Genomic DNA, 12,507 nt, shown 5'->3' on the forward strand with positions numbered 1-12,507 from the left:
TCACAGAAGTGTTATGGTACAGAAGGAGGCCATTCAGCCCATTGTCTGTGTATCAGCTCTCCAAACAAGCATCATGACTTAGTATCACTCTCCTGCTTTCTCTTCCATTGTTTCCATTCACATAATCATCCAGTGCCCTCTTGAATGCCTCAGTTAAACTCGCCTCCACCAAACCTCCAGACAGTATATTCCAGACACTAATTACTCACTGTGTAAAAAAGTTTTTCTTCTTTTGCAAATCATTTTAAATATGTGTTGTCTCATTCTTGATCTGATCTACTAGTGGGATCAGTTTCTCCCTGTCTACTCTATCCAGCTCCCTCATGATCCTATCAGATCTCATGTCAGCATTGTTCTCTCCAAGGACAAACTTCTAACCTCCCCAATTTAGTCAGATAACCTACATTCCCTTAATTTTGTTTCTCCACTGCACAAACCTTCAATATCTATGTGTTGCAGCAACTTGCACATGTGGGATTAAAATCAACGGCACACTGATTGGCATAACTGGGACTGCACAGCTATACGGACACGTAGCTAAATGGAAGTGTTCTCTCTCTAATGCATTTATATCCTTCCTGTAATGCATCACATAAACTATACACAATACTTCAGCTGAGATCAAGTAAGTTCACCGTCACTCCTTGCTCTTGTACTGTATGCCCTTATTAATAAAGCCAAGAGGACTGTATACTTTATTAACTACGCTCGCCACCAGTCCTGCTATCCTCAGTGACTAGTGCACATGCAGAGCCAAGTCCCCTTAGAATTGTACCTCCTGTTTTCTAATGTCTCTTCACATTCTTCCTCACACTTCCCTACATTGAACTTCATCTGCTATCTATTCACCCACTTGATCAATTTGATAACATCCTTTTGAGGTTCCACACTGTCTTCTTTACCAGTTTACAATTCTTCCGAGTTTTAGCATCACCCACGAATTCTGAAATTGTCTTCCTGAATATCAAGATCCAGATCACTAATATATGTCAGCAAATCCAAGGGTCCTAATATTAACCGTTAGGCAACTCCATTATAAACCTTCCACCAGCCCCAAAAATATCCAGTCACCTTCATGCCATTTTCTTATCACTCGACTGATTTTGTATACACCTTTGTTCCATGAGCTATAACTTTCCTCACAGGTCTGTTGTATGGCATTGTATCAAATGCCATCTGGAAGTCCATGTATACCACATCAACACATTACCCTCATCAACCCTTTCCTCTGTCTCTTCAAAAATCCAGCAAATAAGTTAAACATGATTTCTCCTTTAGAAATCCAGGCTGTCTCTTCCTAATCAACCCACCTTTTATCACGTGACTATTAATTCTATCCTAAATAATTGTTTCTAGAAATTTCCCCATCACTGAAGTTTAACTGACTGGTCTATATTTGCTGGACTTATCCTTACAAAGGACTTATCCTTACAAATGACATGATATTTGCAATGGTCCAGTCTTCCCATGAAACTAAGCAAGACTGAAAGGTTATGGGCAATGTTCTGCAATTCTCATTCGCACTTCCTTCAATATCCTTGAATGCATCTCATCCGATCCCAAGGCCTTGTCAACTTTAGATACCGACAGTCTATTCGACACTTCATCCTTATTAATTTTAAATCATTCTAGTGACAGTGCTTCCTCCTCTTTCACCCTAATCTCCTTCCTTAGTAAAGACCAGAAGATATTGCAGCAGAATTAGCCCATCAGATCTGCTCTGCCATTCAGTCATGGCTGATATATTTCTCAACCCCATTCTGCTTGCTTTGTCCCCGTGACCCTTGATCCCCTGACTAATCAAGAACTCTGTCTTAAATATATTCAATGATTTGCTCTCCACAGCCCTCTGCAGCATTGAGTCCCACTGATTTATCACCTTCTGACTGAAGAAATTCATCCTCATCTCAGTTCTCAAGCGTCGTTTCTTCACACTGAGGTTGTGACTTTGAGTTTGTGTTCTCTCTTACCAGTGGAAACATCTTCTCCATGTCCAATCTATCCAGGCCTCTCAAGGTTTTGTAAGTTTTATTGAGATTCCCTCTCACCGTTCTAAACTCCATCAAGTACCGATCCAGAATCCCCAACTGCTTATCATATGACAAGTCGTTCATCCCCAGGATCATTTTTGTAAATCTCATCAATGATTTATGTAACTAGACTAACATCTGAGTCACTCGTAGGTGCAGCCAAGTACATAATTAAGGAACTAACTCGCCATTACAATTGCAAAAATACAAAATTGCAAATTCTGGAAATCTAAACTGGAAGACTGGATCTGCTTAGCAGCTTAGTGATACTTGCATTGACAGAAACAACATGAACACTTCAGATCAACAATCTCTTGCAGAAGTTAGAGGCATGGCAGATTTTAAGTAAATATGGAAACAAGTACTTTTTTCAGGTTCCTTTGCCAAAACAAGATACGAGAAACAGAATTTTTTTCATCATTCATCAGTTATACTGTGAGGAATATCAACATCAACAGTTAATTTTCAAAAAAACTGTTTGCTCTTCTCTGTAGGCATGTGGAAGAACCACAGCTAACTGGTGCTTCACAGAAATCCAGGAAAGTCCCGCTGTCTTGTCCTTCATGGAGTAATCAAATTGTAACTCTACTGATACTGCATTTCTGACTAATTTTTTTTTAAATAGCTTTCCTTGTCTTTAAAATGTTGATTCTGGTCTAGTACCATAGACATAAATCACACAACACCAGACATGAAAAGACCACCAAGCCCATATACCATGATGATTAAAACTTTGTGACTAAAACTTCCAGAGATGACAAAGAGAAATCATCTCACATTCAGCAACCCTTATGTAGCTTTAGTAAATGTTCCCTAGTTCTGTTGAACTGGAACAATCTTAATAGGTATGCAATCCAGTCCGTTGCTTATTTGACTTCCGGCAGGTAGTCTCCAAGGCTGCACTGTTCTAAAGTAAGTAGATCAAGGCCCATCAGCCTCTCTCAATAGCCCAGCTGAAATATTTGAAATGACTGAATCACTTACCCTTTCTAGATCTGGAGGTTTTGTACTGAGACTGATGATCACCACAACAATCAATGTAAAGACAGAAAGGATGATGGAAAAATGCAGGTAATGAACGTACTTGGTCACCAGAGGCCGGTTATCAGGTTGGTCACACAGAGGCTCTGGATAAATGAAGTCCAAAGCCATTCGAGTGCAACCAACCAGGATCCCTGTCAAGAGGCCCCAGAACGCGCCCTGTGCATACAAGCAGAGTCAGACATTAGCTCTTGTAGAATACTCTGTAAAATATTCACAGACACATTCTCTGCAAGATTTGTTTTAACATTGGAAACCAAAGTTAAAGGATCAAGTAGTAAAGCTGGAGGACTGTTACATTTGAAAAGAACATATGGAGCACATAGCAAGGTGACAACTATAATTTAGCTGATAACAGTTGGGAGATTGTGTGTTTCAATGTCTATTTCAGAGATTGTCATTCTACTGCAGTACTGAGGAAGTGCTAGCCTGTAGGATGTGTTGTCTTGCAGATGAGATGTTCAACTAAAACCCTGTCTGACCCAAAAGATTACATGCACTACTTTACAGAAGAGAAGGGAAGTTCCTTGGCCTCTATTTATCATTCAACCAATATTAAAAATTATATGTGCATCATGCAGTGTGTAAATTAAGTGCTATGATTCCTATATTACACCATGGACTACAGCCCAAAAGTGCTTTGGGATCACTTGAGGCCATGAGAGGTTTAATATTAGTGTAAGCCTTTCTTTTCTAGTCTAAACAATCAGTAGTCTATTGGAAACTTGGGTTTCAGTTGAGAAGATAGCTAGGAGATCACAGGACTGAAGCTGACTTACACCCCCTTAGACAGGTTATCTCCGTCTCACTTGCTAGTCGTCTAACCCAGCCCTGTCCCTGCTTAATCCAAGATCCGTTTTTTTTCATCCCTTCGATCCTATCGCACAATGATTATGTAATTTTTTTAACATTCAACAAGGTTCCGCATGGTAGACTGGTTAATAAGGTTTGGATACAAAATTGTCTTGAAGGTAAGAGACAGAGGGTGGTAGCGGAGGGTTGTTTTTCAGACATGGAGGCCTGTGACCAGCAGTGTGCTGCAAGGGTCAGTGCTCGGTCCACTGCTTTACATCATTTATATAAATGATTTGGATGTGAATATAGGAGATATGCATAGTAAGTTTGCAGATGACACCAAAATCGGTGGTGTAATGGGCAGTGAAGAATATTAACTCGGAGTACAACAGGATCTTGATCAGATTGGCCAATGGGCTGAGGAGTGGCAGATAGTGTTTAATTTAGGTGAATGTGAGGTGTTGGACATTGGTAAGGCAAACCAAGGTGGGACTTACATAGTTAATGGTAGCACCCTGGGGAGTGTTGCTGAACAAAGAGACCTAGGAGTGCAGGTGCGTAGTTCCTTGAAAGTGGAATGCATGTGGACAGGTTGGTGAAGAAGGTATTTGGTATGCTTGCCTTCATTGGTCAGAACATTGAATGCAGGAATTGGGATGTCATTGCTGCAGCTCTACCGAACATTAGTGAGACCACCTTTAAAATATTGAGTACAATGCTGGTTGCCCTTCTACAGAAAAGATGATGTTAAACATGAGAAGGTCCAGAAACATTTACAAGGATGTTGCCAGGATTGGAGGGCTTGAACTGTAGAGAGAAGCTGAATAGGCTGAGGCTTTCTTCACTGGAGCATTGGAGACTGAGGGGTGACCTTATAGAGGTTTATATAATCATGAGGAACTTGGATAGGGTAAAAGAGACAGGGTCTTTTACCAACTAGAGGGCATTAAGCTGAGGGGAGTATCTCAAAAGGACCTGAAGGGTAACTTTGTTACACAGAGAGTGACATGTATATGAAATGAATTGCCATTGGTGGAGGCTGGTGCAATTAAAACGTTTAAAATGCATCTGGATGAATACATGAATAGGAAGGGTTTAGAAGGATATGGGCCAAATGCTGGCAAATGGGACACGCTCAAATTGGTTGGCATGGATGATTTGGACCAAAAGGTCTGTTTCCATGATCTGTGACTACAATTTGAGTAGTAATTTGAGTACAATTTTGCTTGCTGTAATTGGATAGGAGATCATTGAATGGCTGGGTCAGGATCTGCTTCGCCTTCTGATTAGTCGAATTAGAGGGGTTTTTTGCGTTTCTTCTTTAGACATTTTATTGCCCAATTGAGAAGTTCTAGCACATCGCAGAATGCCCAAAGGGTTTTGTGAGACAGTTTTGGCAGTGACTCCCTGACAGTACACCGTTATCTTTGGACTGGTGTACTCCTTTGACACTGTTAACAGAAGCTCACCAAATAAAAATAAGCAGAGAGAGCCCAGGCAGGTTCAACGTTATCACCTCATATTAACTGAAGGTTACTAGTGAAATAAATGAAATAGGCACCATCTCATTAGTTCGTTTCCAGAAGCAACCGGTCATGAAGACAACTGCGACGGGTGGCTGGAGGTAGGAGCTGATGGATTGGATGTACTGGAAGAGTTGGCCACCTTGGCTCATTTGTACCAAAGGAATCCACAGGACAGAGAGCACCACCAGGACGAGAACAAACACCCTGGAGCAAACAGAAAACCCAATTTATCAATTGTGCACAGAAGCATCACCTCCACTCAATAGCAATCATGACAAGACACTGCTAGAGGAAAAGGCTTTTTATAAGAAACAGGAATTGGGAAGGTTGATTGTCCCTTAAGTCTTAATGGAACCCCATTGCAATAATCAGAAACTAAACTGTGACTAAAGTTACCTTAGAACATCATGCAAGAATAAGATCAATGGGATGGCTTTGCAGACCAGAACTACGATGCAGAGATATTGTACAGAGCAGTCTCTGATGGGGAATGATGGAAGATTTAGTGATTATAATTCAGTATAAGTTGAATCATACTTGGTCTATTGCTAAAGCTCTTCCAAGTGTAGGATTTGCTGATTCTGGAGAAGGTGAAGGAATAGCAGGCAATGACATTAATGGGGAGAGTCAAAGAAATTTCATTTTTACATTGAGATAAACTTAAAGTAAGACCAATCTCAACAAATAGGCTTACCTGCATATGTTGCCTTTATCCATCCTTTACAAGACAGGCAACAAAGGGAGAAGGTTTCTGACAGGATCTGCAAATGTCAAAATTTCTACAGCCTGGGACCTCCTCGGGATTTGGATCAGGTTGCACTGGTATGTTTGGAACAGGCCAATTGACTGGCAGTTTTGAAAGATGTGGTGCTGGAAAATCACAGCAGGCCAGGCAGCATCCGAGGAGCAGGAGAATCGACGTTTCGGGCATAAGCCCTTCTTCAGGAATGATTCCTGAAGAAGAGCTTATGCCTGAAACGTTGATTCTCCTGCTCCTCAGATGCTGCCTGGCCTGCTGTGTTCTTCCAGCACCGCATTTTTCAACTCTGGTCTCCAGCATCTGCAGTCCTCACTTTCTCCCAATTGATTGGCAGTCAATTCTTACGATCATGGCATTTTGATCAAGATCCAAGGTTTTTGGAAGGGCAATTAAGGCAACTCATATCTTTCTTCCTGGGATGAACCACCGTACATTCACCTAGAATTTCCTATCTGTTCAATAGGTCTATTAACTTTCAGTCTTCTGTGTTCCAGATGTGCCACTAACTATTAAATCCCATGATGTTTCCAGCCCCATGAAGCGTAGCTGTGGTAAGAAGTTGCACTCACATGGAGATCCATCACTCTCTGGTATAATAGAATGGATAACCATTTTAAACTGGTGCATTTAAACTTTGATATCCCACTTCCAAGTTCTCCCTCACCCATCAAATCTCCTTGTGGACTTCACTAAGCTAAGGAGAACAACCACAGCTTCTCTCATCATTCCTCAAGGTTATTTCCCATCCATCAGACCATTCAAGTATTTATTCTTCTGTATCTTTATGAAGTTAGAAGGAGACAGACAGAGAAGGAGGGAAAGGAGAAGGAGCAGGAAAATCCAGAAAGGCTTTTGCTGATCACAAAGGCAGTTGATTCTATTTCTTAAGGTAAATAATTCCTTCACTGTGAGACTATAGCAGACACAAATAAGAATGTGCAAATCCAGAAAGAATCTTTCTGAACAGAGAACACCAACAATCATTTGAAAATTGTTCAATTATTTAAAAATGTTTCAGATAACCAGAACTATGATGCAGAGATATTGTACAAAGCAGTCTCTGATGGGGAATGATGGAAGATTTAAGGGTTATAATTCAGTATAAGTTGAATCATACTTGGTCTATTGCTAAAGCTCTTCCAAGGGTAGGATTTGCTGATTCTGGAGAAGGTGAAGGAATAACAGGCAATGACATTAGTGGGGAGAGTCAAAGAAATCTCATTCTTACATTGAGATAAACTTAAAGTAAGACCAATCTCAACAGATAGGCTTACCTGCATATGTTAGCATCTTGTTAAAGTACAAATTAAGTCAGCCTTCATTCTAGAATGCCCTATTGAGGAAGCTGTTGCTTCAGAGACCTGGTTATTTATGATAGGAGTGTACCTGGAAACCTTCAGTACTTCCTGCAATACAGAGTAAGTACGAACTGCTGTGTCCTTTAGAACAATATGACATTGATCAATCTTCGTATTGAGTTGTGGTGTAAGCTCTCCAAGTATAGTCAAAGTATGAAGGGGAGGAAAGCAAGTTGTGTCCATGGGCCAAACTATAACCTGAGTGGCTTGTTGGAGGAGGCAGGGTGTGTCCAAAAGGAGTCCAAGTGGCTAAGGGGATAGGGACTGCCTCTGGCTTAATGCTTTGTTACTGCACACAGAGGCAAAGGGGACGGAGGGCTCTGTCTGGCCAGAGGTGGAAAGATGGACTTTGCAACAGTCTCTGTCCTGTCCTGTCCCAGGGTTTTTGATGCCATAGGTGGGAAAGGATAGCCGCAGGGACAGGGAGATGGCTTTCCAGGGAGTTTTCCTTCCTGCTCTGTAATAGGGATGAGTCCAGGAGCATTGGCTCTCAGGGGCTACTGTCACAATAATAGTGGGGAATTGGGTGTGGTTGGTTGGGACTTGGTAGGTTAGTTAGTGAGTATGTAATCTCAGAGCTGGGGTCAAGGAAAGTGATGATGCAGTAGTCTCAATCATGGAAGGTTGTGGGTCAGGAGGGGCATCACAATTCAACGGGGGGAAATCAAACGTGACTTGGAGGAGGGTGCAGGGGCATATGGGAACAGGGATTGTAAAGCATTGAGGAATGTAAACCATCAGGGACAACATGTTGGCTCAGCTGAAGGGTCAAACATATTGGTTCACAGGACAAAAGGAAATCCCGCCACCTTCTACAACAACTGCACAATTCTCTTTTTATTTCAGAAAAGCTACATCCATGTGGGAGGAATTATGTATTGAGGTGGATGGAGTTCCAGCTTCTGACTGACTGAAGGAGCGTCCCATTAATGTGTCTGATGGATGACGAATCAGGATCTGCTGGGCTCAATCTCCACAGAACCAGCATCTTTCCACATTGAGGGGTATCACATCCCAGTGAGATCTCATGAGGTAACAGAACCATGTACACAGTGGCCTGATTGCTAGCTCATGTATGAAGCTATGGAAGAAAGCAGATGGATTTAATCCATAAGCTGCTCTGTTGGCACATTGCTGACTTGGTAAAATGATTCTGCTGCAGCCTGCCTGAGGGAAGCTGACTATTGTCGATGGACATATTCCGTGAGAGGCAACAAGTATTCAGGCTGATGCACATTCTACCTCCAGACACATTCTATCTCTGAAAGTTTGGTCCCAGGAGCTGACTCAATGGTATGGCATGGATGAAGCTTTCCAGGGTCTGCATGTTGGTTTAGGGAGACGGGCAGCGCGGCGATATTACAAGAACAAACCACAAGGAGAAAGGTGACTGTATGCATCAAATTAATGTCTTCACAGATCTTCTAAAACAACAGCATGATGCACAGATCGACACTGCTATTCCTCTGGCCATCTTGCAGCTGAGGAGGAAACAGTGCTGTGAGATGCAGAGCAGCATCCCTGACTGCGGTACAGGCTGTGAAGGCATAACACAGCCAGAACAGTGAGCCATGGCAGAGTTCCCACACTTTCAGGGTGCTACCAATTGTACATACATTGTGATCAAAGACCTTGCAAATAATCTGTAGGGATCACCAATAACAAAGGATTCCGCTCCCTAAATGTGCCAGCATCTGTAACCACACTCGCTAAATGTTCCAGGTTTAAATGGGAACCAGTAAGATGTCACAACTCCTATATACTGGAAAATTCACAGTTGCCTGTACCTTCATCACTTATGGGACAGGCTGCTGAGAGGTAAAGGCTACTACTCCCTCGAGACCTGTCAGAAATCCTCAGACTGATGCGCAGGAGATGTACAATGCAGCACATGTTTCCATAAGGTCCATGGTTAAGCTGACCATGAAAATGAAAATCAGATGGCGCACTGCAGTTTACCACAGACAGGGCATGCTGCATCACTGCAGTGTGCTGTGCCCTCCATAAACGTATTAAGAACATCTTGCAAGAAAAAGAAATGTCAGAGTGAGAGGACTCCTCCATTGAGGAAGGTGACAGTGAGAAGAAATGACTGGAGTCATGTTCGAGGATTCATACTGGGGCTATAACAACCTTGTAGGGAACTGCTTCCAGGGTAAGTGAGCAAGATGCTTATTTTAGTTTATATATCTGCTGGCTGGGAATGATGTCACTTTGGGACATACTTCAATGACTGAGAAGTCTTTCAGTTGCAGTATCGTTTTAAATAAAGGCTAGATTCTTAATTTCCATGTACTTGTGTACTGTGATCAATTATCAGCACCAAAGTGTGGGAACAAACCTACAAATGGGGAGGAAAGCAAGTTGCGTCCATGGGCCAAGCTATAACCTGAGTGGTTTGTTGGAGGAGGCAGGGTGTGTCCAAAAGGAATCACTGAGACTCATAGATTTTCATTTAGATAGGGATATTACCGAAATACAAAACTAACATGGGTAGATGGGGTTAATGTACTGATCAGCTGGAATTTATCTGACAGAACACTCTCAAGGAGATGAATAAACTACATTCGGGGTTTATTAGAAAGATCCATCAAAGGCTTGATCAATATAAGACAATGTATAGTAACAGACAGTTAGTTCTAAACCTGCAAAAAAACAAGGACTCAGCTAAATTTTTATTTAGTTTGATTAAATTATGAGTCTTAAAGCATTGGAATCTAATGGTGAAGTGAATTTGTGAGGTGTTCAAACACAGAAAATTCATACTAACAAGATGATGCACCCAAGGTCAGACTTTGGAACATGATTGTTACTTGTACATGATCATCAGGGTAGAAGAGATGCATGGATGGAGTGGACTGTTGGATTTATCACACGTCAAAGACTGAGAGCTCGATTTAAAACTAAATTCACCACTGTAATATTCCTAAAGTGAGAAGACATTTTCAATTGCATTTAGTTGGAATGCAGCCAGAGCTCTCTGCTTCCCAGTATCCAGTGGATCACAGGTAGGCCATACCAGGGTGCTGCACAGATACTGATCTGGCTATGCCATCTTATACAGTTCACCTAAAGCTCGCAGTCCTGCAGTAGGAGAGGTGGGGTAAGCTTTGGGTATTCAATAACTCCTCCTGTATTTAGCTGTGCAACAGTTAAATGAGGGAAGAATGGTTTCTATTTGACTCCTGCTTGTTAAAATGCTAGACAACTGGGACAATTAATGGAATGGAAAGGGAAAATATGATTGCAGCCAGGACGCGTGCAATAAATGATGGTGGTAGTAGGAGGGTACCCGCTGGTTTACGAACATTTTTAGATTTCAACAAATAAGGATTAGCAAGTAGCAGGGGTGATTGGATTTCAACACTGCTGTAATCCCAGAGGTCAGCCAAATCCCAACGTCAATGTACAGGTGGCCTGGCCCCAAGTAGCTGAAGTCACCTGGAAGGTATCCTGACCCCGGCTCCAGCCCCCCACACCTGTATGCCTCTGTCTAAGTGTTTTTTTAACCCTATGATATATAAGTCTTTGCTTACTATGATCTGCCTGGACTGCTCGAAAACAAAGCTTGTCACTGTACTTACGTATACATGACAATAAATCAATCAAATCAAATCAAAAACCCTGCCTCTCCTTGACCCAAAGAGATGTAGCTCAATCAACATGCAGGGAGTGGAGAAGCTACACTTAAATCTCCAAAAATACTCAACGTGCTCAGTTTGAAGATTGAATATGAACAATTGCTTGTGTTGAAAATCAGAGAGATTCTCCATATGAAATCATTTTATTATACATCAAGAGTATTTATAAATGAAAGCATAATTTAGTTTTAAATAAATTGGATCTTTATTGGTAAGGTTTCTATTGTGTAATCTACCTTGGAGAAGGAAGCTTTGGTAACAGTGTTGCTCTGCTCAATGTCCCGGTTAGACTCTGTACAAATCAATCAAGTTTCAGTGTGGAGTTTTCAAGTTTGAAATGGTGAGCTGACAGTGAAATTGTTTATGATCTCTCACACTCTGAACTATTATTTGAAGCTCTAACAAAAGTCACAATGATCAAAGTACTCTCTTACCTTCCAACCCAAATTTCTGCCATATTTGGTTGCATAATAACAGGGTAAATTAGTCATTAATTATATGTAAATACTTACAGATATGATATAAATACAAACCTTCCCCATGCTGTATGCTGACACTATTGGACAAAATAAACTATAGGTTTAAGGAGTGGTTGAAGGTACTGGGACTAACTGCACCACAGCAGTGCAGACCAGAGTGTAGGAGGTAGGAAGGACTCAGTAAAGTAAGAGATTTCTTTCTTACAACTAAAGCAGGTAATAACATGATGAGGTTTGATTTCAACACAATTTAAGTAGAGGAAGAACACATAGGAGGGTGTATTAAAACCTCTCCTCAGAAAAGTGTAAGTGTTGCTTATGGACAGACAGTAATTCTAGAAAAACATTCTTCTCTTCAGCTAACTTAATCTTTTCCTACCTGCCAACGATCATGAGCTCCCACTCAGTGCTCTGAGGTCGGATGTGGTGCCAGATGTCTATTGTAAACAATGTACTCGCACTGTTGAAAATTGAAGTGAGGGAGGACATCAAGGCTGCAATCACTACTGACATCATAAGGCCTCGCAGTCCTGCAATAAAAGAGGTGGTGTCAAACTAAGCATTGAAGTATAAAATGCATCACAATAGTGACTTAGTTACAGAGTAATGATATTTGAGTCTAAGAACACCAAAGGCCACTCTCTTCGAGGGCAATTGAGATAAGCAACAAATGCTGACCATGGCACTGATGCAAAAATATCTATGAAAGAATAAAAAACAAAAAAACTCCCATAAACCAGTTGAGACACTTGCACTTCAGTGGGAATTAGAGCTTTATGAGTGAAAAAGGAAACTCAGAAGAGAAAAGTTCCTTGAATAATTTAATAGAAGGAAGGATGTTTCCCATTAATGCTTTCTGCTCGTGATGGTTTTACTG

The 12,507-nt window shown here is 41.4% G+C and overlaps 1 protein-coding gene across 1 annotated transcript in view; it reads right to left on the reverse strand.

The window, feature by feature from the left end:
* Nucleotides 1-12,507, reverse strand: part of slc5a11 (solute carrier family 5 member 11) — a 40,474-nt gene that overhangs the window by 9,739 nt on the left and 18,228 nt on the right. The window contains exons 11-13 of the mRNA XM_060840988.1: nt 12,010-12,160; nt 5,428-5,596; nt 3,015-3,230 (exon numbers count right to left, since the gene is read on the reverse strand). Of these exons, the coding sequence (XP_060696971.1) occupies nt 3,015-3,230; nt 5,428-5,596; nt 12,010-12,160 (536 nt within the window). The remainder of the gene's footprint in view (nt 1-3,014; nt 3,231-5,427; nt 5,597-12,009; nt 12,161-12,507) is intronic.

Source organism: Hemiscyllium ocellatum, chromosome 20 (assembly GCF_020745735.1).
Source record: "Hemiscyllium ocellatum isolate sHemOce1 chromosome 20, sHemOce1.pat.X.cur, whole genome shotgun sequence".
Lineage (NCBI taxonomy): Eukaryota > Metazoa > Chordata > Chondrichthyes > Orectolobiformes > Hemiscylliidae > Hemiscyllium > Hemiscyllium ocellatum.